This window comes from Danio rerio, chromosome 11, assembly GCF_052040795.2.
Source record: "Danio rerio strain M-AB ecotype USA chromosome 11, GRCz13ab, whole genome shotgun sequence".
Taxonomy (NCBI): domain Eukaryota; kingdom Metazoa; phylum Chordata; class Actinopteri; order Cypriniformes; family Danionidae; genus Danio; species Danio rerio.
The window spans coordinates 33,310,708-33,337,990 of record NC_141031.1 but is presented as its reverse complement, the minus strand read 5'-3'; the positions used below and the strand labels follow the sequence as shown (position 1 = coordinate 33,337,990).

The 27,283-nt window shown below is 34.5% G+C and overlaps 1 protein-coding gene across 8 annotated transcripts in view; it reads left to right on the top strand.

The window, feature by feature from the left end:
- The window catches only part of slc8a1a (solute carrier family 8 member 1a), a 103,542-nt gene extending 77,273 nt beyond the window's left edge, over positions 1 to 26,269 (top strand). For 3 of the 8 annotated variants that reach the window (XM_087272382.1, XM_087272384.1, XM_087272383.1), the window contains 8 exons: positions 204 to 224; positions 617 to 634; positions 759 to 773; positions 5,592 to 5,660; positions 8,771 to 8,898; positions 13,940 to 14,039; positions 21,208 to 21,480; positions 22,192 to 26,269. In XM_087272382.1, the coding sequence (XP_087128508.1) occupies positions 204 to 224; positions 617 to 634; positions 759 to 773; positions 5,592 to 5,660; positions 8,771 to 8,898; positions 13,940 to 14,039; positions 21,208 to 21,480; positions 22,192 to 22,568 (1,001 nt within the window). In that variant the 3' untranslated portion in view covers positions 22,569 to 26,269. Of the gene's footprint in view, positions 1 to 203; positions 225 to 616; positions 635 to 758; positions 774 to 5,575; positions 5,661 to 8,770; positions 8,899 to 13,939; positions 14,040 to 21,207; positions 21,481 to 22,191 lie in introns of all 8 variants that reach the window. The other 5 variants (XM_087272386.1, XM_087272385.1, NM_001037102.1 and 2 more) reach the window with 4 other exon arrangements.
- The last annotated feature ends 1,014 nt before the right edge of the window (positions 26,270 to 27,283 follow it).

Here is a 27,283-nt window from a genome sequence, read left to right as displayed (position 1 = left end):
GCATACACTAAAGCGATGGCTAAATATAAAATTATCACTAATAATATTAATAATAATAGGATAATACTTGCATATGTGTGTTTAGACAGAATGAGTATGTTACTCTGTTGGTTCATTCATAATCATTTTGCTCTTTCTTTATCTCCATTTTCTTCTGTTCTTCTGTGTTTTATGTCCTGTCTGTCCTTCATTGTCTACGTCAGCTATGTTGCTGCATGAATGTGGTAAGCTGTCTCTTTTTTCCCTGCTATTAATTTCTGTAAACCACTTTATAAATGTTTATTTCATCATGTCATCATCAAATGTTTATTTCTTACTGTGCATAAGCTCTTTGTGCATATCTCATATTCATAAGCTTGCTTAATTTTTTCTGCAAAAAACTGCTTTTTTAATCTTTTTCACTAAAGTTTGGCTGGATAATGCTGGTTTTATCATATGTTGTCATATTTTGTGGCATATTTTGCTTAGTTTACTAATTTTTTTCTGTCTTTAACAAATATTTACACTTTAATATTAGCAAGATATCTACAAAGTTTCTTCTCCTTACAAAAACAAGAGCTTTAAAACATGAATTGAATAAGGAGTGAGGTCATTTCTGCTGTTTTTATGATTTTAGGTGGATTCGTGAAGACAGGTATGGTAATACATATCTTTGGAAATGCTTAGCTAACTCAATACCAGCTACTGAAGCTAACTTGCTTCACTAACCAGGCGAATGAGTAGACTTCATCTTTTCTATGAAATCTTTTCTTTGATAGATAAGCAACTTTATGGTAAGAGATTACATTTTACTTTTCACCAAGCTGGACGCCAAAGCTAACATTGGATGTGTTTGTAACTGTTCACTTGACAATGAGCCTTTGTTTGGCACTCTGATTAATGTGCGGCTTATTTGCTCATATATAGCAACTGGGACAGATACTGTACAGATAGAAATTTATAATTTGCTTTGCTTTCTGTCTTATTGCGTAGACTTTGCAGCAAAATTACCTAAACAAATATTTAAATATATATATTTTAATTTAATATCAGTAACAATGTGAAAAAAAAAAAGATTTTTTGGAATTGTTGCAAATGTATTAAAAATAAAAAAAAGCTGAAAATCACATGTACATATTCACAGCCTTAGAGCTCTAAATTGACCTCAGGTACATTCTGTTTCCACTAATCATTCTTGAGATGTTTTAGCAGCTTAATTGGAGTTCACCTGTGGTAAATTCAGTTGATTGAACATGATTTGAAAAGGCAAGTATGAAGAGAAAGAATTGTCAGAGAAAGGATTGTCTCAAGGCACAAGGCTGGGGAAAGTTACAAAAAAAATTCTGCTGCCTTGAAAGTTCTAATGAGCACAGTGGCCTCCATCATACATAAGTGGAAGATTTTAAAAGCCACCAGGACTCTTCCTAGAGCTGGCCAGCTATCTAAGCTGAGAGATCGGGGGAGAAGAGCCTTAGTCAGGAAGGTGATCAATAACCTGATGGTTACTATGTCTGAGCTCCAGCATTCTTCAGTGGAGAGAGAAGCAATCCACCAATCAGGTCTGTATGGTAGAGTGGCCAGACGGAAGCCACTCCCTGCCTGGAATTTGCCAAAAGGCATCTGAAGGACTCTCAGACCATAAGAAACAAAATTCTCTGGTCTGATGAGACTAAAATTGAACTCTTTGGAGTGAATGACAGGCGTTACATTTGGAGAAAACCAGGCACCGCTCATCACCAGGCTAATACCATACACAGTGAAGCATGGTGGTGGCAGCATCATGCTGTGAGGATGTTTTCAGGAGCAGGAACTGGAAGACTTGTCAGGATGGAGGGAAAGATGAATGTAGCAATGTACAGAGACATCCTGAATGAAAACCTGCTTCAGAGTGCTCTTGACCTCAGGCTGGGGCGACGGTTCATCTTCCAGCAGGACAATGACCCAAAGCACACCTCCAACATATCAATGGAGTGGCTTCACATGTCCTTGAATGGCCCAGCCCGAGCCCAGATCTAAATCCAATTGAACATCTCTGGAGAGATCTGAAAATGGCTGAACACTGTCGCTTCCCATCCAACCTGTTAGAGCTTGAGAGGTACTGCAAAGAGGAATGGGCAAAAATTCCCAAAGACAGGTGTGCCAAGCTTGTGGCATCATATTTAAAAAGACTTGAGGCTGTAATTTATTGCAAAGGTGCATCAACAAAGTATTGAGCAAAAGGCAATTTCTGTTTTTTCAAGATTTTTTACAACACATTTCTAATCATAATAGTTTTAATAACTAATTTATAATAACTGATTTATTTTATCTTTGCCATGTTGACAGTAAATAACATTTTACCAGATATTTTAAGGACACTTCTATACAGCTTAAAGTGACACTTAAAGGCTTAACTAGGTTAATTAGGTTACCTAGGCAGGTTAGGGTAATTAGGCAAGTTATAGTATAACGATGGTTTGTTATGTAGACTATCAAAATAAAAAAGCTTAATGGGGCTAATAATTTTGACCTTAAAATGGTTTTTAAAAAATTAAAAACTGCTTTTATTCTAGCCAAAATAAAACAAATAAGACTTTCTCCAAAAGAAAAAAAAACATTATCAAACATACTGTGGAAATATCCTTGCTCTGTTAAACATCATTTGGGAAATTGTTAAAAAAGAAAAAAAAAATCAAAGGGGGGCTAATAATTCTGACTTTAACTGTGATGTTTCAGATTTTTTTTTATTTTTTTTTAATAAATTTTCAACAGTTTCAAAAAATCTTTTTTCACATTGCCATTATGGGTTATTGTGTGTTAAATTATGAGGAAATAAGGAATAAGGCTGTAACATAAAAATGTGGAAAAAGTGTATATACTTTCTGGATGCACTGTATTTAAAAAGAGAGAGAGAGATTTTGTATTTGCATAATAAATAATTATTCTGCATTATAAATAAAAGTTACTTAAGTGCATAATATTTCAATAAAAACAAAAATTGAGTTTTGCGTTCATGCATTCATTTATAATTGATTATAAATGAATGCTTAAATAAATTCATTCATTTATATTATATAATTAATAAGTTATCATTAATTATTTAATTTGAATTATTCATAATTTACTTTTATATCCATTACATCAGCCTCAAATTATAACTGTTCAAACACAGCCTATATCTCTACTAAAAACACTAACACTGTTCATTTCTGAAGCTAATTTAGCTATTTAATCAAAACAATATGACAATCTAATTTTCAACTTGTACATGGCACTAGTTTACATAGCTGTGATTAATTGCTATCGCCGTGCCACGAACCTACTGTATTACTTTACTTTCTTATGCAATGCCACATTTGTTGCACGCCACAAAGACACTGTGTGAAGGGCGAGAGCACAACCCACTGTCATCCATTCAGTAACCCTCACTGGCATTGTTCCTAAAGGCAAACGGGCTGCTCCCTAATGAGAAAGCATATAGCTAGTGTGCCTTCAGCTGACGTGCAGAGCTTTCATAACCGCCGTCTTGTCAAACTCGCTCAACTGTGATCACACGCAAACACTATTTACAGTACATGTCCGAGGAGTGTCTGTGGGTTGAAAATTTCAGCACAGAGAGAACAGCCAATCCTTAAATTAGCACATCATTCAGAAGTGTTGAAATTGGCTATTCAGGCGAGGGTGTGGAGATTTGTTTGTGTATTAATATGATAGTGATACGGAGGTGTCAACAGCGCCAAAACCACTTTAGATAGCAGCTGTTATATTAAACGATTAGTTGTCTTAATAATTATTGGCTTTGTTTACATGTTTCAAATTTATGAACATTTAATGTTGTTAAATTTATTAGATATTTTTACAGTATATATATATATATATATATATATATATATATATATATTTTTTTTTTTTTTTTTTTTTTAAAGCGTTTATTGTTGTCATGTAAATAATCTCATCTATAATCTGAAAAAAGTTTTGTTCTCTAAAATACTGATAACATTCCTTTCAAGTTTAAAATCAAAAGTTTTCATTTACACTTTTTTGCATTAGATAACAAAAACAACCTCATTACGGATACGTAGCCGGGTCTTAATTTCTGTGGACAGCGAAATTTTAACTGTTTTCTGAAACCATTCTTCACCGCACTTGAACCCGTCATCGCTGCCAATTCGGCTCCATGACTGAAGTCCAATAGCATATGTGGCAAGCTATTGGACAAACTTGTAACACTGGGAAAAAAAACAGTGTTTTGACTCTCCCAAACAACCATCCCCTTCCCAAAACCCGACCGATAATGTTTTTTAAAAGCAATCTAGAAAAAGAAAAGCAGTCGCAGCCACGAGCTACTGGGCAATCCAGTAACACCAGAAAAGTCATCCGTACTGAGGTAATCGGTCAGCTGGTAGTGCTAAAAGGAACAGAAGCCATTGGTGGTGTCATACCGCCCTGTAACGTTAGTGTTAAAGATGAAATGGAGCCAGTCATAACTCTGGGTTCATAATTCGCACTCTCCAGAAATGTAGACAGGTGCACGTATCCACAATGAGCCTGTGTTGCAACTAAAAGATATCATGTTTTCTGACATGTTCATATAAATTTTAGATCTCATGAAATTAATATTTTGTGGAATTAGCCTGATTTTAATTCAAAACAAAACATTTATTATGACCAAATGTTCTGAAAATGCTCTTTATTAATTTTTTTTTACTTAAAATTTTGCACATATATTATCAGAGCTTTATTTTAAAGAATAAGTAGTAAAATGCAAATACAGATTTTTTTAAAGGTATTTTGTGTTTGTGTGTGTGTGTGTGTGGACTTGTTTATGTGGTTTGCAAGGACATTGTATGATCTAAAAGGACATGGGTATGACCTAAGTGTTACTTTAAGATTGTTTGCTTCTTTAAGGCATGTCCTCGAAATTCGAAACGCTTAAAAATCATACTTAATGGAGTATTTTGACATTTTAAATTTTCCACAGGTTTCCTGTGAGGGTTGGGTTTAAGTGTAGGAGTAGGATAAGGCCATATGAAAAGCATTTTGTATAGTATGAAGTACATTAGGCTTATTGAGTCCTCATGACCCACAGATGCAGTGTGTGTGTGTGTGTGTGTTTGTGTGTGTAGTCCCAAAAATATATATTGATGAAAAATCAGACATTCCATTTGCATAAATTAACTAAATGACTTGTATTAGAAAACATATTGTAAATTCTTTAATTCAATGTTTTAAATACCTTTTGAGAAAATAAAATGTGTAGGAAACAATTTTCCATTTAGAGTGTTAGATTGTAAAAATAACACGTATTCTAACTTGTACTTATTAAAATTTAAAGAACAAAAATAAGTGGTCATATGACAATTTTATAAATTTTATACAAATATTATGTATATATATATATATATATATATATATATATATATATATATATATATATATATATATGTTAAATTATAAAAAAATGCTTACAAATATATCAGATACAACAAATACTTGCTCTGTTCTCTGAAGTGATCACTGAAATTTTCACCATCTGCTTTACAAAGCTTTATTTAACAGTGCATCATCATAAATAAAGCTCTATATGTCTGTTAGCATCTGTGCTAACGCTGTTCAGTGAATGTGTTTATCAGGCAGGGATGTGTACCGGAAAGTGCAGGGTAGAGACAAACCAATCCCCTCCACCATTATCAGCATCTCAGGTATACATTTCCTCTCCTCTTCCACTCACTTTCTCTTTCTTTTCTTTTCTTTTCTTTTCTTTTCATTCATTTAATAATTTATTCATTCTTCCTTGTTCAGTGTGTTCTTAACATCCTGTTTCATAAAGCGTTTGTGAGGATGGCTGTCAATACCTCATTAGTTTACCATTAATACATTATTTATGGAATGAGATGTTAATGATTGCAATAAATCACATCAGTGTTTTTAATCAGTTTTATTCACTTATTGGTCTTTTGTGTAATTGTTTATCTTATCCTCATTTCACTCCAAACACATATTGACTAGACTTGAAATCACATATTCAGATTTTTTTAAATTCTGTCTCTCAATTAAAAACTAAAATTTTGCAGATTAAAAAAAAGGACATGATCCCATTATGAAGCTAATTCACATGAACCAAGCAGTTCAATTCAAGAAATATGACATTATATTTAGGGAAAAGGTGATTTTATTAACCTGAGCTAATGAGCATTTTTTGTAAACAATCCCATTAAAAGCAACAGTTCACCCAAAGGTCAAAGTCCATGTGAGCCGAAAGCTGCTAAAGCTTTTATTTCACTATGTTGATGTACTTCCAGCTGAAGCTGAATATTGAGTAGTGAGCAAGGCTTTATTTTTGGACATCATTCCCTCATAGCACACCAACGGTATAGTGGCGTGGTTAAGAAAATTGAGGCTAAATCCGTCAAACTGACGTCAGCAGAGAAGGACCGCCTCTCTAAATGTGGAAGAAAATGGTCAGTCTTTGATTGAAGATTACTAAAAAAAAAAATAGTTTTGTACAATTAGATTTTTTACACAGACTTTTAATTATACCTATTACAGGCCTGTAGCCAGACTATTGAAAGGGGTAGTCTTTTATCCCAAAAATCATCTCACTTTCTACTAAGTTATTACCATGAAGTATTTACTTACAAATGTGCATTTAAACTAAAGTTGGGTCGATAGACGATGCCATCGACAGACATCACGATGCTGAGCCAGCATTGCGATTGCAGCAGCAACCCGCTCGCGGAAAAATACACACTCAGGCGCCGTTTACACTAATACGTCTTAGTTTTAAAATGGTGCCGTGTCACAGCGTCAGAATACTGCTTCAATCTTTTGCTTTCACGCTTGTACTTAGTAATTTTAGCGAAACCTCAGATACTGTTTGTTGGTTTCTGTTGGCTGTACACCATTCCCGCGGAAAAAGTAATTGACAGGTGGTAATTTGAGTGTAACTTACCTTTGTTTATTTATGATTTGATTATGGGTAAAACAAAGACTATGAGGGTCAGGTAGTTGAAACGGTAGGCTACAAATATTTAATTCATAATAAATAAATAATTAATAAATAATTAATTCACCGCCAGGCGACGCAGTGGCACAGTAGATAGTGCTGTCGCCTCACTGCAACAAGGTTGCTGGCTCGAGCCTCGGCTGGGTCAGTTGGTGTTTCTGTGTGGAGTTTGCTTGTTCTTTTTGCGTTCGTGTGGGTTACCTTTGGGTGCTCCGGTTTCCCCCACAGTCCAAAGACATGCGGTACAGGTGAATTGGGTAGGCTAAATTGTCAGAGTGTGAATGAGTGTGTGTGGATGTTTCCCAGAGATGGGTTGAGGCTGAAAGGGCATCCGCCGAGTCTTAAAAACGTGCTGGATAAGTTGGCTGTCCATTCCGCTGTGGCAGCCCCGGATTGGTAAAGGGACTAAGCCAAAAAAGAAAATGAATGAACAAACGCCGCCTACAATGATGATACCATCATCCATCACGATGTTTCACATTAGACATCGTACGATGCCAAATTGGTTGACATTGCCCAACCCTAATTTAAACTGTAGGTATTGCAGTTTTATAAATAATGTTATGATATTAGAATTGTATTAGTTTAAAAAACTGATTAAAGAAATATACCTATAGAGACAAATTCTGCACTTTGTCAGTGAAGGGTGGATCTTTCGAACCCCGCGGGCCTGTACATGTTAAAAAAAAAAATTTTCAATAAGACTTTAATTGATAGGTTAAAATCAATAGCATCTGACCAATCAGTGACAGAAAAAAAGCTAAATAAGACAGCTTTCAAATAACATAACGAGGCACTTTAAAGTGTCATACTATTACATTTATGACCCTGTTTTTCATTCCAAACAAACTTTGAACATTTCTGCCTTTTATCTTTCACAGAATAAGTGGGTTGGAACAACTAGGGAGTGACAACATTTCTGAGTGAACCGTTCCTTTAAATGCTTATTATTAGCTATTCGTTTTTTTTGTTTTAGATCAATAATGTTGACATACTTTTAAAGCACCCACGCCTTCGAAGGTGCTCAAGTCCAGATTGACAGCATTGCATTCCCATGCTTCTGAACAAACACACAGCAGCATAGTTCACATTGCAGTCATTATTGCCCTATTTAAACACAACAAATGATGTCATATAAACAGCGTGTGAAATAAGTATTTAACACGTCACCATTTTTCCAAGAAAATATATTTCTAAAGATGCTGTTCTCTTGAAATTTTACCAAGATGTCAGTAACATCCAAAATAATCCATACATTTAAAATAAACAAAACTAATTCATTTAGTAATGAAGTTATGTGTAATAAAATTAAATGACATTGGGGAAAAGTATTGAACACATGAAGAAAGCGAGATGTAGAAAGACATGGAAAGCTCAGACAGCATCTGAAATCTCTCAGTAGTTATTCAGCAACTGCTCCTCGTCAGTGTAAATGAATATTAACTGCTTCAGTTCCAACAACTACATTACCAGATGATGAAGATGAAACCAGGGTGAACATTTCAGAAAGACAATGATCCAAAACACAGAGAAGGAAACTCTGAGCTGTTTTCAGAAAAGAAAATAAAGCTGCTATAATGACCCAGCCAATCACTTGACCTAAACCCACCTGAATATACATACAAAAAATCAGACTTCATAAATGAAACCGACAGAACCATGAAGATGTTTAGACTCTGTTGAATTATATCTACTAGGAAAAATCATGACACGTTCAATACTTATTTTACCCTCTGTATCTGCATCTTGTTGTTTTGTACATCTCTTTTTATTTTTTTATGTATTTCTTTTTTTTCTCTCTCTCAGAGGACGGGGAGGAAGAGACCCTGACTAAAAAAGAGAAAGATGAGAGGCGTATTGCTGAAATGGGTCGTCCGACCCTGGGTGAACACGTGAAACTTGAAGTAATCATTGAAGAGTCTTATGAATTCAAGGTAAATTCATGAAAGTACACCATGAAAAATGCATACAGACACTAAATTTTTTTATTATATATGGTAATTATATATAGTACAATTACATTACATAGGTACATATATATATATATATATATATATATATATATATATATATATATATATATATATATATATATATATATATATATATATATATATATATATATATATATATATAAATATATATATATATATATGGTACATGATGTTCCTGATCTTTACCATTTTCATGAGGATTTCATGCACATTCGAAGTCCCCGATCTATGAAAACTCGTTTTCACTGCAAAATTTTAAAAAAGGAAAGCAAAGAAATTTAGTTTATATTTCAAGTTTGCTGCTTGCAATTCATACATTTCTGATCAGAATTTTCAGTAGCAAATTAGTATTGTTCGTACTGTACTTGTAAATATGTTCTAAGAAAAAAAAAAGTGAATTTGAAATTGTTTCATGTTTTCTTTAAGGCCAAGTGATGACATTTTAAGCATAAGGGAGGACTAAAAAGTAGGGCTGCACAATATATAGTTTTAGCATCGATATCGCAGTGTGCGCAGCTGCAATAGTCACAATCAAGATTATAGTTACTAGGAGCCTCAGATGATGTGTGGAGTCATAAGTAACTTTAGGAAAGATAAATAGTGAATACGTACTTGACTTCTAGTTGATTATTTGGAAATTTGGCATAAGTTCGATTTTTCCAATGAATCATCTGTTGAACTGCATCCCAATCATCACAAATACTGCAGAAGACATATTGGAACTCACATGGATCCAAGAATCTCACAGAAATCAGTCAAGTTTGATGAAGGAAAAGTCAGGTAGTTAGTTTTACTTATTTGTTAGTTATAGTTAACTTTATTTGTCCCCGTAGGGAAATTTCATTTGCAGTTTGCAGCATACACTCACAGAGATTTGGCGTATATAATAAAATAAAATATAATATAATATCATATCATATCATATCATATCATATCATATTTAAAAACACAATGCCTCTTCTCTAAAAAAATAACCAAGTCTACTGGCCATCAACTGCTACTGACAGTGAAGGAATTTAAAACTTGATTGCTTGGGGTATAAATGATACATTTTCCTATTTCTTACACACTTGGGGACACATTATCGATGACCTGGTAATATCAATTGGAAGGTGTTTGATAAACGATGTCTCTCATCATTGACAATCATGATTGTCAATTATTTAGTTCTCTTTCTTTGTATATACTATCAGTGCTCTATAGTTTCATTTCCAACAACTTACTGGCTGTTGTTACCACCCAGTGACTTCTTCTGGGACCAACAGATTACACAAAATGTTGCAATACTTTCAATAAAAGCACTATAAAATATTATCAACATTGTCAACATTAAAAGACAGTAATTTCTTTAAGTAGTTCATTCTCTGTTTTTAAAGCTTTTTCTTTACACAATCAGTCCATACATCCCATTTAGTTTTATTATCCAACATCACACCCACATATTTATGATGTTCTTAACTGAATTTACTCGCCAATAATTAATGTGGGCTGAGTTTTGTTTTGTGCTCTTTCTCTAAAATCAATAACCGTCTCATTAGTTTTAGGAATGTTTAGGAGAAGGTTTGAATTTTCACAACAGTCTAAAAAGTATTCAGGAACAGGGCTGTGTTCGTCCTTCTCTTCATTTAAATGGCTCATCAACACAGTATCATTCACATACTTTACAATATTTCTATTTTAAAATGAACCCACATGGATTTGTATAGAAATTAAAAAATGAACGGAGATAAAACACAGCCCTGGGGTGCTCCAACTGAAGTGCACATTTTATCTGAAATAAAACCTCCCATTTTAACTTGTTGGATAGCCCATTTATTTTAACTGTAAATTTGCTCTACTGTATTTATGATTGGTTTATTATATTTTATGCAAATGTTTTCCCCTATAAAATCAACCCAATCAATCTAAAATGATGAATTCTTTCCAAATAGAGCTTTAAATTTAATCTTTGAAAAGTGTATCACAGAAAAATTAAATATCATAATGAACTTTTTTTTTTTCAAAATCATGCAGGCCTGCTAAGAAGCTCTTTAAGGTGAATGAAAGGATGACAGAGCATCTGGATATGAGCGATGGGTTCCTGTCCTGCTGAATTAAACTCAGCTGGACACGATTCAACCTTTAATTGCACGTCAGACATGACCAAAATTACTTCAAGAGCTTCTGTCACTTTAATATGCTAACAGAGTCAGTTTTCCATCTCCAATTCACCTCTCCTGTTCTCTACTGAACTGTGTCAGAGGGTTTATTAGTTCTCATCAGGTCTGTGAGATTAATTTGTTCAGACTCAGAGTGAAATGATTTTCTTGTATCAGGATGATTTGATTGAGCTGCACAGACGTACAGTATGATGTTCTGCGAGCGTGATACTGACTGCAGCCTTTATAATTGAAAGGTGATGATTTTTGTGACAAATCGGTTTCATTGTGCTGTAATAAGATAAGACTTTCAGTGTTCAGACAGGTTTCTTGCTGCCGGATCTTAGAGGAAAACCTTTATTTAAAAACTCTTTTCATATCTGTCCAAATCTGCTGAGTTATTGGTTGCAGTTGGGATTTTCTATTTAGTGCACTTTAAAGGGATGGTTCACCCAAAAATCTAATTTTACTCACAATTTATTCACACAATAGTGGTTTATGATAACTTTTATGAATTGTTTTCTTCTGCTCAAAAAAAAAAAAGATATTCTGAAGAAAGTAGCCATTTAGACATTCACAGTAAGAACAAAATATACTATGGATGTCTATGGATGCTTTTTTACAGCATTCTTCAGTGTATCTTGCTTTATGGTTAACAGAAGAAGGAAACTCAAACAGGTTTGGAACTTTTTTTTTGTCATTTTTGGGCAAACTAACACCTCAAGTTGGTAGAGTTTGTGTTATATTCATACTTCAGTTGTGTTTATTGGTACTAAAGATTTAATCTGCAATCAATTCTGCAATTTGATCAGTCTGATCATAATCATTTATGGTTTTTTTCTAATAGAATGTAAAAATATACAATACATATAGGTGTCACGGTGGCGCAGTGGGTAGCACAATCGCCGGTCGCTGGTTCGAGCCTCTGCCGGGGCAGTTGGCATGTTTTCCACGTGTTTGCGTGGGTTTCCTCCGGGTGCTCCAGTTCCTCCCACAGTCCAAAGACGTGATATAGGTAAATTGGGTAAGCTAAATTGGCCGTAGGGTATGTATGTGAATGAGAGTGTATGGGTGTTTCCCAGAGTTGGGTTGCAGCTGGAAGGGCATTTGCTGCGTAAAACATATGCTGGATAAGTTGCCGGATCATTCCGCTGTGGCGACTTCAGATTAATAAAGGCACTAAGCTGAAAAGAAAATAAATAAATTAACTTTACATATATTTGTAACAGAAAGATTTGGGGGACAATAATCTATTGATAAACTCAGTTTATTAATAGATTAGTTAGGCAGGTCAGAGCTGCCACTGGCTGGTATGGGCAGGGCCGGAGCAAGCTGAACTGCCGCTGTATGCAGAGGACGATCACGCCGCCCTCAACCCCAATGTGAAAACGAAAGTGACCGGTTATGAAAATGAAGTGAGGTGTCGCGGACCTCTATTCTGTCGCATATGCGCGAACATATCAGAGGACGCGGGTGGTGAGGGGGGTGTTGCGGACGCCGCCCTCTCTATACTGCTGCTCTAGGCGACCGCCTAGGTCGCCTCTATGGACGCGCCGGCCCTGGGTATGGGCCCTATGACAACTTTCTTGAAGTCTGGTGGGGGCTGACGCAGAAGAAAGTGAAGAGCTGGGCACGGGTGGGTGGAGTTGGTTTGGCCCTGGAGGTGTGTCTGTTGCTGACAATAGTGTAGAGCAAGGATAGGCATGAACTGATGTTTCAACAGTGTCGAGATCCCAAAGTGCAAGGCTGCGTCCGAAACCACCTACTACTCAGTAGGTACTGCATTTGAGTTTAAACGTACTACTCGGCCGTTAGAAAAGTACGTTCTATACAGTATGAATGTAAAAGTATGAATGGAATTCGGACGTACTACATCCGCCATTTTGTCATAATCACGTGACCTACCTGCGTCAATTACGTCGCTTTACTCCCATTCATGAATTCGCTCGCGGGGCATCATGGGATAGCGCAGCATGCATGAGATGCGCACTCTAGAATCTCGCCGGAAGTAGTAAGTCATCCAAATTAGGTTTTAGGAATGGGGTAAGGGGTAGGTGTTAAAAATACAATTTATTGGGTAATTTAATAGATAGCATAAATAATACTCGGTACAACCACTGTTTTTACGTTTCTGTGACGGTTGAGTTTAGGGTTATAAACTAACATCTATAGCTGCATCCCCCTGGATTCGAATCCATTACCTCTGCATGCCAGTCTAAAACTCTCACCGCTTCATTAAATCACTTCAATTCTACAACGTTGGGTTTAATACCCCCATTTGATTAACTCTTTCTTTGCTGTTCCAGAGCAATACCTGAAAATGTGACCACTAGGTGTCACTATAGAGACGAGTTTCGAAACGTTTCAGTGTTTCATGAAGTCTCGCTTTGCCCACCACTAGTGGATGTTGATTAGGCCCCCTAATAATAACTCTGGGGGCTCCAAACTGGTGTTGGACCTTAGAACCGTGCTAACAAGCCCTCGGTAAATTGAAGACGTCTGCAAATTCACAATTGTGAGTAATTAAGTCACAATTCTGAATTGGAAGATATCATTTCAGAATTTCGAGATTTACATTAATCTATAATGTAATAAAGAAGAAGATCAGGTTTTTGATGACATGAAGGTCCAACAGTTTGGGGTTCAATATAACATTTTGTATTGTATAAACAATTGTATTGTAATTAATATTTATTAATTTATTTTAGTAATGTACATGTATATTCACTTTTTAAAACATATTCATTGCTGCAGAAAGTGCAAACCTCACACTCATGGTAAACATTAAATAATACAGCTGTTAACAAATAAGATGTTGACTTGATTCTAAACCCCTTTTCCAGAGCACCGTCGACAAACTCATAAAGAAAACCAACTTGGCCCTTCTGGTGGGTACCAACAGTTGGAGAGACCAGTTTGTTGAAGCCATCACTGTCAACTCAGGTAAAGGCCACATTGTTTAATCCCAACATACTGTAAGAACCGCTATTACACAATGACAGATTGGACAGATGATATTTATAAAACAACTGTTTTGCTGTGTTTCCTCACTGCGAGGCTTGTTTTAATTGCTGTTCAATCACTGCGCTAATTTAGCCGCATATCTTTAATTAGCGCACTATTGCAATTTAAAACGTGTTAGTGCTGAAAATCTGCCTGTAGCCATGCAGACGGAAATGAACGCGAGTGTTTCATCAGCTAAAATGACACTCCAGATTGTCACTCAGACTGATGCCGCAGAGACCTGATCATAATTTGCTTTTTCATCATGAGCTCTCAGTAATAAGCAGGAATTCCAGGATGAACCGGTCTCAGCAATGAGTAGCAAACAAACAATCCATTCATAATGCCTTAATGTCTAATCATATCAATTCTTTTTGATGTCATAATCGTTCATATTTTCTATTGACTCTTTTTCATAACCTGATTATAGTGCTCCTGTTACGCTTTTTCAGATATTATCTTTCATGTGGTGTTTAATATGTCATTCGGGAAAGTTCAAAGTTCATGATGAATGGAGTTTTTGTCTCAAGAGAGAAAGAACCAATTCTGAACTGCCTGAAATGTGTCATCAGTAGTTTTAATCTTATGAATCTTGCATAATAACAGCTAGTGGTCATTATTGGCTCAGCAATGATGGCTACTTTGATCCTTAAATGCTGTATTTGTAGCCGAGGCATAAAAGAATTAGGTTTGTATTGTTGACATATCAACTGTTTCTTGTTCTGTTAAAGCAAATTGACTTTGGTTTTACTTCTAATGGATGAGAACTAATTATGAATTAATAAATACTAAACTATTCCTAATGTTTCTTCATTATAATAAACTATTCCAGATGTGATTATGGGCATTTGGTTACAGACAGAAGCTTATCCTGTGGTCTGTGTGGGTAGTAATGCCCCAGTATATTGTTGGGGACTCTATACTGTTCGATGAGACATTAAACAGACTCTTTAAAACTTGTTAAAAATCCCAGGATGTTCTTTGAAAAAGAGTAGTGGTTCAAACCTGGCATCCTGGCCAAATATGCCCACTGGCCTCTGTCCATCATGGCCTCCTAACCATCCTTACTCATCACTCTGTCTCCTCTCCACCAATCAGCTGGTGTGTGTTGTTCAGTCTGGCACAAGATGGCTGCCGTAAAGTGCTTTATGTTTCCAGATGGATGCAAACGAAAATTAGGAACCCAATAGACACAATTTGGTCCTTTTTTTAAATGGAAGGTGAAATGGCAATTTGAGTGTCAAAGTTGTATAAATTCTATAATAACTGCCACAATTAAATTGTTTGCTAATTTGGATCAAATCTCTTTTATGTGAGAGTATGTTTACACAACAAATATGTTCTAAAAAAGCGTTAAAAAAGCATTCTCAGAATGATACTTATTCATATGAATCTGCCAAAGAGTAAAAGTAAAGCTGAATTATGCTTTATGGTCCTGTAGTCCATGTGTATGTTGTTTAATTTATTTTTCTTTATTTTTTCTTTATTTTTTCTTTTACTTTATTTTATTTTATTTATTTTTATTTTATATTATTTTACTTTTATTTGTTTTTTATTTTATTTTGTATAATCAATTTTATATTATTTTACTTTTATTTATTTTATTTTACTTATTTTTTATTTAATTTATTTATTTTAGATTATTTGACCTTTTATTTTATTTTACTTTCTTTTATTTATTTTTTATTTTATTTTAGAATTTTTTACTTTTATTTATTTTATTTTTTATTTTATTTATTTTTCATTTTATTTTTATTATTTTATATTATATTATTTTACATTTTTGTTTAATTTACTTTATTTTATTTATTTGACATTTTATTTATTATTATTTTACTTTGATTTATTTTATATTTTATTTTAATTTTTATCTATTTTATTTTATTTATTTTTATTTCAATTTATTTCATTTTATATATTGATTTATTTTTTATATTATTTAATATTTATTAAATTTTTTATTTTATTTTCATTTATTCATTTTCTTTTGGCTTTGTCCCTTTATCAATTTGTGGTCGCCACAGCGGAATGAACCGCCAACTCATCCAGCATGTTTTACGCAGTGCTTCCAGCGATGGACTGCCCTTCCAGTTGCAATTCATCGCTGGGAAACATCCATACACACTCATTTACACTCATACACTACGGACGATTTTTAGCCTACTCAATTGACCTGAACCGCAAGTCTTAAGACTGTGGGGGAAACTGGAGCACCCGGAGCAAACCCACGTGAACGCAGGGAGAACATGCAAACTCCACACAGAAACGCCAACTGATCCAGCAGAGGTTTGAAACAGCGACCTTCTTGCTGTGAGGCGACAGCACTACCTATTTATTTTTATTTATTTATTCATTGTCAAGTATTCACACATGCCAACAGTCTAAACATAGAACATACATTACTGTTTTTATGCAACATCGCCATTTGCAAAAAATGTGTTTTTGAAGCTAGGACATAATAATTGTAGACATTTTCAGGGACACAAATTACTGTTGATGTTTAAATGACCAAAGAACACACTAAATTTATCAGTTTTTTTACTTTCTATTTACTAAAAAACTGCACTAAAACTGCTCGAAACTGAAACTGCTAGAATACTTTTCTGTTGTGAATATCAAAGACTAAATTATACACATTTAGTTGTATAGTTGTATACACATAATTTGTATGTATAATTCTATAATTACATTCCTAGTTTTGGTTTAAAAATAATTATTACTAATTATAGTTATTTATAAAACTATTTATAAGTAAATATCAATACAAAATAGGTATTTGAAATATTTCAATAATATATTATTTTACATCAGTTTTTCACAACATAAAAAGTAGTTTGTACCAGTGCGTTTATTTTGCGACACTTTGTGCCAATGTTGCATTTATTTTAAATACTTTAAATGTGTTGTTGAGACAATGGGAAAAACAAAACAAAAAATAATGATTTGTTTCTTATGGATTTGCTGTTTTTTGTGTTTCTTTTTCTCCAACATTCTTTTGCCATCAGTCAAGCTTTACTGTGAGCATAATCAAACCAAGCCTGCATCAGTCTCTCTTCTTTAAAATGTCAGGGCCTTTTGCTTTCTCGCTCCGTCCGGACACTTTTTGAAGCGTCTTTCGTCATGAAGCACAGTGTATTAATAAGGAATGTGTGTGACTGTTTTTTCCTGCAGTCAGGCGCACACACAAACCCTCATTCTGACAGGCTTGACTGAAGCTGACAGAGCTTGTTAATGCCTAAGCTGAGAGGAAAGAGAGGGAGGGGATCATAATCGAAATTCTTGAGGAATATTTGTCATAATTAGACATCAGGCAATCTCCAGTTGTGAACTGAAATGAACTTCCTTTATCATGATGACACTGTATTATGCTGAAGGTTCATTTATCATTGTGCACCTAAACATTTTTTACAATTAAATAATTATATGGAATATTTATTTTTAAATTATACAATTCACAATTTTTTTTAACATTCTACAGAATTATGAATAACATCCAAAGTTGTACTCATTGGGAAATATGTGGTTTTAGTGCTGAAAAAATAATTCAATTTAATTAAAGTTTATTTGTATAGCTAGCATTTAATTAATTAATTGATAAGCGGCTTTACCATAGGTGCACATTATTGCATTACACTTAAATTAAGTTACAATCAAATATAAGTTATATACATAAACATAGTTAATCTGCAGTTGTATAGCATATATGTCTATGTGTACATGTTTAATAAAGTGTATTTGTGCAAATATAACTGTTTAGTATAGGTAGAACCATCTTTTATTATTTTTAAGTTAACAGTAAGAAATTCTATAACAATTTGTACTGTGTCTTATTTTGTGGATGTGACAATATTATCTGCAATGCCCATAGATATAAACAATCGGCACATAATAGGGTATATGCACAGCTGGTGTTTCTTTCCATACTGATACATTTCTGGTGAACGTTTATGTGACTGCCATAAAAAACTGCCATTTTTAATTTAATATGGCTCCTTTACAGCATCAATGTAATGTATTAAAATATAATTAGTTAAATCGACTTCAGCATTCATTTAGTTGTTCATGCGTTAAAAAAATGAATAGCGGTTTACACACACATGCAAATCAGGATCAGCAGGTGTGCACAGAAACTCCATTGCAAGTACTGCAGTAAAATAAATGTTCATATTTTAAAGATTTGGCACAGAAAAATGTAATTTAATGCAGTGCTTCTTGTACATTCTGATTCACTTTATATCAGATATTAATTAAGCAGTGAAGATCGTTGATTTTTAAAGAAAACAGACTTTAAACGTGCTACAGTTAGTTCACCGGAAGTGTTTGAAAATTGGTAACACTTTAGAACAACTATCCGTTATAACTAGTTAATAGGTCATTAATAAACTGTTAATGAGTTATAAATGAATTGTTAACTGTATTTTAATGATTTACAACTATGCCTAATAAATTTGTAAATAAATAAAAGTTAATAGTTTGTTAATTATTTATAACTGTGCCTTAGGGATAGCCAAAAGATAACTTATAAGTTGTTAGTTAACAAGTTATAAATAACTTGTTAACTGTATTTTAATGATTTATAATTATATTAGTAACAGATCATGAACAAGCTGTTAGTAAAATACTTGCTAAATACTTGTTAAGAATCAGTTAATAGTTTACATATGGTTTGGGACGTTTTTCTTAAGTTGCAATTATTCTTTATTTATTAACTGTTAGTAAACGAGGAATAGTTGCAACTAGACTAACGTCCCAATAACATACATAAGCTAATAACTAACACTTAACTAATATATCAACTCATACTTTACAGATCAGTTGTTCATAGTTTGTTAACCATCTACTAATACTAGTGAAACTTTGTAGAACAGCAAATGGATGGAACAAGTTCAAGCTACAGACATTTGATGTGAAATTTAATATAACATTTTTGTACCCTAACCTTGTTCCACTCTTAGGCTTTTCTGTGTGCTGTATTTTACCAAAGACACTTGACTGATGAAATGTTGAATGATGTGTTTAAAGTATAGAAACACATACTAAGCCATCAATTGTCAGAACAACAGTATACAACAGAGTACAAACTCATAAGGATTGGGCACTTTTTGTGCTAAAGATGAAAACAAAATAAAAAAATCTTTTATTAGAAAAGTTTTACAAAAGTTTCACTGGTATTAGTAGATAAGTAGATTAGAACAACTGATCTGTAAAGTGTGAGTTAATATATTATTTAAGTGTTGGTTATTAGCTTATGTATGTTATTGGGACGTTATTCTAAAGTTGCAACTATTCCTCATTTACTAACAGTTAATAAATGAAGAATTGCAACTTTAGAAAAACGTCCCAATAACATATATACACTATTAACTGATACTTAACAAATTCTTAGTAAGTAATTTACTAACCGCTTGTTCATGATCTATTACAATTTTATTAGGTATAGCTATAAATCATTAAATGCAGTTAACAAGTGATTTATAGTCATTGAGTCATTAAGTTAACTAACAGCTTGTAAGTTATCTGTTGGCTATCTATATGAGGCACAATTATAAATAATTAACAAACTATTAACTTTTATTTAACAAGTCATTTATAACTTATTAACTAATAGTTTATTAATGATCTATTAGCTAGTTACAATGGATAGTTATTTTAAAGTGTTACCATAACACTTAATAAATAATAAACATAAATAAATAAATAACATACATTTTCAACCAATGTTACTTTAGATTGCATGTAAAAATGTAAACAAAATAAAATAAAATAAAATGAAAGAACAGAAAAAAGAAAGAAAGAAAAAAAGAAAGAAGAGACAAAAAACTAAGTATGTGGTATTTTTTCCATTTATACTTTATTTTTATTGGATAATTGTATTTTTACATTTGAAAAAAAGGTTTTATGTGTGAATTTTACAGAAGAATAGAAATTTTAAAGCATTATCCCTTTTAATATCAATTGGTTTTAATTTGTAATAATAATAAAACAATAATAAGGAATGTTTTTTTTTATGTGCTAGGGCCGGTGTGATATTGAAAAACATATTACAGATACAGTACACAGCACCCCACTTTGAAAATAAATATTTTTCTTCATTTCTCTGTGAATATAGTTCATATATATTGGTGCATTTGAACAAAACAGATTTATTAAACAGATATATTTATTAAAATAATATTTTAGTCACAGAACATCTTTACGAATAGAAAGATAATACATTAAAATTCATGCAAAATTTTGCAAAGACAAACTAAAAAATTTTAACTAAACTTTATACATTATTTCGCTTCTCTTGAATTTCGCTCTTTTTGAATTTTTTTATTTAATATTTTTTATAACATGTAAACTTGGTTGTACTAATTTTGGAGTTATCACAAGGTATTTTGTTTGATTAGCTCCAGATTTGGCTTCAGTGCTGACTAATCTAATGTGTATGCACAACTATAATATTGTAAAGCATCCTATAGAAAATATGAATTTAAATGAGAGATTTTTAAGGGGGGGGGGTACTCGTATATGTTGAGCACTGTAAACATATTCTGATTTTTTTTTAAGACTAATTAATTAAATTGTGAAATAATAAATGTTTTTGTTATTATATCTGTGTGTGTGTGTGTGTGTGTGTGTGTGTGTGTGTGTGTGTGTGTGTGTGTGTGTGTGTGTGTGTGTGTGTGTGTGTGTGTGTGTGTGTGTGTGTGTTTGTGTGTGTGTGTGTGTGTGTGTGTGTGTGTGTGTGTACATTTTAATTGAACATTTTAATTGAAAATGATCTGTTGATAAACATTGTTTTTATGAGGGATGTTTTAGATTGTCTAAAAATGTTCACAATATAACATTACTTCTTATTATTTTATAATCGATGCTCAAATTTTAACCTGGCATGAATTTATTTTAATTGAGCATGACATTTGGCTTACACAGATAGGACTGGACCTTCTATGTGTTTCTGCCTCCTCTGATTTATTTCCAGAAATTTGAATGTCAGCTCTTGGGTGTAACAACGATATGCTTATCACACGCTGATCTTCCCCGGAGGAAGAGGACAGCAAACAAACAAAAAAAAAAACAATCCATACAGCTCACATCTCCTCTCCTTTTTTCTCATCCCAAGGGGACGATGATGATGAAGAGTGTGGCCAAGAAAAGATGCCGTCCTGCTTTGACTACGTCATGCACTTCCTCACGGTATTCTGGAAGGTTCTGTTTGCATTTGTGCCCCCTACTGACTACTGGAACGGCTGGGCTTGTTTCATCGTGTCCATCATGATGATTGGCGTCCTCACCGCCTTCATCGGGGATATAGCTTCTCATTTCGGGTGCACTATTGGCCTGAAAGACTCTGTGACTGCAGTCGTGTTTGTGGCACTGGGAACGTCTGTGCCAGGTATTGAAGACGTACAATTCTCTTTTGTGACAAGTAATCTGAGCAGTTGCTTTCATTACATTCAAAATACGGCTAGAGAAGACTTTTAAAATACACTCTAATCTTTGTTTGTTGTTGGCTGAGTATCTGATGCATGACTTGTAAAGACTCTGTCCTCTTCTGAAAAGGGGGAGGGAAGCAGCGGCTCATTTGCATTTAAAGCATGTTTTTGTTTTCATTCATTCATTTTCCTTTGATTTAGTCTGTTTATTCATTAGGGGTCACCACAGCGGAATAAACCGCCAATTGTCCAGCATATTTTACACAGTGGATGCCCTTCCAGCTGCAATCCAGTACTGGGAAACATCCATACACACTCTTTCACACAAATACATCCAGCCAGGACTCGAACCAGTGGCCTTCTTGCTGTGAGGCGACAGTGCTAACCACTGCGCTACAGTGTCAGCTGTTTTCATTCATAAATAGGCATTTAGACAGCGGCACAGTGGCTTATTTGTATTGAAATTTGTTTTGAAAATACTGTCACAGTGCACGAACTTCATGGTCCTTAAAATAAGCTTCATTTTATTTACACAAACTAAAAAGTGTTTTATCTCGTTTCAGTTTCAGTCAAAATATAAACTTGTTTTTATTTCAAATATGAAAATGTTTTTACTAAGATTCACCCATTTTTGGATAACACTATTTGTTTGTTTTTGTCTTCATCGCCAGACACATTTGCCAGTAAAGTGGCAGCGATCCAGGATCAGTACGCGGACGCCTCCATCGGCAACGTGACAGGCAGCAATGCAGTGAACGTGTTTTTGGGCATCGGAGTGGCCTGGTCTATTGCTGCCATCTTCCACCAGTCTCAGGGGCGGCAGTTTCGCGTGGACCCCGGGACGCTGGCCTTCTCTGTCACACTCTTCACCATCTTTGCCTTCGTCTGCATCGCCGTCCTCATGTACCGCCGCAGGCCTGAGATCGGCGGAGAACTGGGCGGCCCGCGCCATCCCAAAATAATTACCACTACACTGTTTTTCAGTCTCTGGTTGATGTACATCATACTGTCCTCAATGGAGGCTTATTGCATCATCAAGGGTTTCTAAAATGATGCCACAGATGCGGGACGGTGTCTTTAAGACTCTTGTGAACAGGTGGAAAAGGTTCAGAAGAGGAGCTCAGAGCAGCCGTGGAGGACTGCCTGCTGTTTCTTGAACATCCACTGTATGTTTTATGTGTGTGAATGCCCAGCTAACAAGGATTATTCTCTGAACGTTCTGGCGAGGTTCTCTTTAAGTTATTAGTGAATGAACCATTTTTTTCATTATTTCCTCTAATTATTAGTTGTAGTTTAGCTGGATTGAGGCAAAAAAATGTACAGAGTGATTCAACATAGGCTAATTCTGAAAACGTAGCCCTATATACATTTTTGGAGATTGCAATTTATGTAGCCAGAGCTATGTATGGCTGCAATTTATCTTTAAAATGAATGCTGTGGGGCGGTATGACACCGTTCCTTTGTACGCTTACCAGCTGACTGCTTACCTCCAAGTGGATGACTTTTCTGCTGTTACCAGTTTGTCCGGTAGCTCGACATGTATGTTGGCGGACTTGAGATGCAGTGAGGAGTTGACCACAACAACAGGGTTCGAGTCCGATAAAGAATAGTTTCAGAAATTGGGTAAGACAAAAACAGAAGCTAAAAAAATAAAATGAACCAGTAAATAACAGGGTGAGAATGTAGTAAAATCTGAAAATGTGGTAAAAATCAGGGAAATCAGATGTTTCTGGATTCCTTTTTAAAACTGACGTTGGGTTTAGGGAAGGGGATAGGCGGGTCAATCTGTGATTTTTTTAAAACACTTGTGGTTGGATTAGGAAAGGGGGAGAGTGGGGAATCGGTCGGTTGGTCAGTTAGTAAACTAGTCAGTTGACAGCAGCCTCTGGTGGGTTTACACGAGGACGGCTGGCACAAATGGCGCCCGCGAGAGAGAAATTTGAGATCTAAAAAAGCAAACACAAAACAAAAACTGCAAAGAAATGTAGATCCTGAATCGTATTTTGCTCTCTCCGGAAATGTATATAGGAATACAGAATCATAATGAACCTGGGCTAGAGTAATTAGCCCTTCAGTCTACTGACCCCTAATAAATTATATAAATAAAAAAAATGTGATAAATTAAATAAAGTTTTTGCTATTTAGTTTTACTTTCACTTTATTCAAAACAACTGGTCTTTAATAGTGTGCCCAAACATTAACACAAAATATTATTATTTATCAGATTAAAATAATTTTTAATATAATTTTTTGGATTTTCTCTAATGTTTTTATGTATTACCTGTTCAGAGAAAATCCAAAAGTAAGATTCGTCATATGCTTGCACAATGGAATACACATATTGATTTTCACATATCAGGAAGAAAAATAAAACTACTCAAACTAAAACACTTAAGAATAATATTTTTATAATGAAATGGGAATGTTTGCAAAATGTTCTAAGAGTGTATTTCTGTTAGCTGGGCTCACGTGTGTTTCTGCTGTTGAAATGAATCTAGTTTTCAATGAAGAAAGAAAAATTGTCTAGAGGTTTTTCAAATTTGACAGTATTTTAGTAAGAAATGGAAATGTTCATTTTGCTGGACTGATTAAAGGGATAGTATTTTATTACCATTTACTTACACTCAAGTAGTTGTAAACATTTACCAATTTTGTTCTTTTGTTGAACACAAAACCGGTCCTGAAGAATGTTGGACAATGCATTGTACTTAGGAAGTTACAAAAAATACTATCTATGGAAGTCAGTGGTTGAAATTTGTTTGTGTTCAACAGAAAAAAACTTAAACAAGTTTTGTACAAGTGGAGGGGACGTAAATGACAGAATTTACTATCCCTTTAAGCTGTAGACTGAGTATACCATGACAGAAATGATCGTAAAATTATTACATTCACACTGATCCCTGAAAATGACCAAAAATGTGTTGTATTGTTCTGCATGCCAGGCCAGTAGGTGGTGATGTCATTTTGTAAGGTACCACTACACACCAGCGCACGTGATGTCACTGTTTTGTAGTTTAAAAAGGGACAAAGGTATTCAACAGCATTGCAACTAATGGTAGACTGTGTTCATGTCGTCCTGGGACATTACAACTTATAAGTTCACAAGTCATAATAACAACATCTGCTGTGTTCAAGTCACTTTCAATGGCACACAATAGAGTTGTACCTACATTTGATAAATTGCTAATAGAGTTTGTTGCCTTTGCTTACAGAAAATGAAGACCAAATAATTTGCATCAATTGTGTTTAGTCACTTACAGTCCACAAAAGTTGACTTTCCACTTATATGAATTCTGCCTTCTCATCTACATGTACTGTAGTAAGCAAGGATTTGCTTGATTGAGCACCTGCCTGTAAGAATCGTGGATGTGCGCACAATTCTGTTTCTTAAGAGCTAATCTACACTTGGTAGTGAGATAATGGTCATCAGAAGATCAGAAGGCCTAAAGAAAATTTTTAATTTCCACACTCATCACGACTTTGTAGTGCCATCCATATGCATAACTCATAAAAACAATTTTCCAGACATGACTTGAACACACCATAATTTCGTCATTCGTTAGCATGACAGCAGCATTTTAGCAGCCTGAAAACACATTTTTGAAAATGCTTTATGACATCATATGCATATGTAGTAGCCTATTAAGTGTTCAGTTTAGTCAATATGTGCACAGGTGCCTATTGTTACTTGACAAAGTGGCATCGCTCCCTACTGGTATATATTGCAAAATACAGCATGTAATGTTTTTCGCGGGTCATAATCTTTAAATACAAAAACGAGTGACCTTTGGATCCAATATCGAAATGCTTTAAAGATCACCGTCATTTTAAATCTCAGAGATACTTGAACCATTTTGCAGAAGAGCAAGACGAAACAAACTGCAAATATGTGGCTAAAAAGAGAAAAGGTTGCATTTTAAATACTAAACGGGTGTTTAAAGCAACGAACGGCATCAAAAGACTTTATTTTGTAAGATTTTAAAGCATTAGCGTGTGGATTTGTGACTATTATAAGTTTTGGCTTCAGTTTTTGAGTTTTATTTTCCCAAGTAATCTAAAAAAATCCACCTTCCAGGTTTTGTGACACCGACTCAGAAAGAACGGCTCTCTCTACAGGAGCCCTTTGAGGACATTTCAGAATAATCTCATTATATTACATGTATTGCACTGTGTTTTCTGTCTCCGAATCTACGTTTTGTCATATCATGGACTCAAAGAAGTGTGCAGGTACCAGTAGTTTTAGTACACAACCAATTCCTACAGTATGTCTGCCCGCATTTAGATGAAATGAGAACATTCGAGATTTGTTTTTATTTTAATACTGTAGCTACGAGGAGTGCATGTTCTCTGGTTTTTTATTTATTTTTTGCGACTGCTCCCTTTATGAATATAAACAAAGACTATTTTCAAGGATCTCCCAAAACAAGTCAAATCAACACAGTCAACATTGATACTGAATATGGTTTTTGTGTGTTCAGTCCTCAGAAACAATTTCAGGACTATTTTCATCCCGTTTGAGGACACGAGCACACTGGTGAGAAGTTTTTTCCTATTTCTTTTTTTCAGTTTTTTTGTTTTCAGGTAGTATAATTGGCTTAGCTTCTGTCCTTCAGAACGAGGCAGATGAACAAACATCCTCTTAGTCCATATTGTCCGGATATGAAGTAGTTTTCCCTCGCGTGTGCGAGTGCTCAGATCCTGTAAGTTTTATTTTGAGTGTCATCTGTATAATACAGTCTTTCTTTGGAATTGTCTGTGTTTCAACAATCTCTCTCTCTCTCTCTCTCTCTCTCTCTCTCTCTCTCTCTCTCTCTCTCTCTCTCTCTCTCTCTCTCTCTCTCTCTCTCTCTGTGTGTGTGTGTGTGTGTGTGTGTGTGTTGAATAGCAACATTTTCAGTTTAGGTTTAGTTGTTTATTGATGATAAAATGGCGCCCTCGTGTGTCGGAGTAATGTAAAGTCCTCGTTTTCAATGATTTAAACAAACCAGCATATTCATTTTTCATTCATTCTTTTTCTTTTCGGCTTAGACCCTTTATCAATCAGGGGTCGCCACAGCGGAATGAACCGCTTTATGCCCTTTCAGCTGCAACCCATCACTCAATACACTCATCACACTCATACAGACAATTTAGCTCACCCAATTTACAAAAAAAACTGCTTAAACCAGCCTAAACTCCTCTAAAACCAGGCTGGTCGAACAACTAAAACCGGCCAACCATAGGCTGATTTAAGTTGGATTTCTCAGCAGAGTTATTATAGCTTATAAAATAGTTAATCAATGTTTCAGTTTATTGAAATAATGCTGTATACCTGTATATTGGTTGGAAAGCCTAAAACAAAAGTTAGAAATGCTGCCATGGCAGCTGAAATTATATAAACTGAGTTATTTAATTATTAATAAAAATAAAATCAACAAAATTGGACATTTTCACACATCTTAATGAAAGTTTCTACACTGTAAAAAATATATGCTCAATTAGTCATGACAGCATATGTTTTTAGTTCATTGTAACTTTAACTCAGGGGTGTCCAAACTCAGTCCTGGAGGGTCGGTGACCTGCATATCTTAGTTCCAACCCCAATTAAACACACCTGAACCAGCTAATCAAGCTGTTTCTGGGTATACAAAAAAACATTCAGGCAGGTGTGCTGAAGGCAGGACACCGGCCTTCCGGGACCGAATTTGGACACCCCTGTTCTAACTTACTTTTTAAGTTACCTGTAAGCTGTTTTAAGTGAGTTTAACATCATAAAAGTTCAAT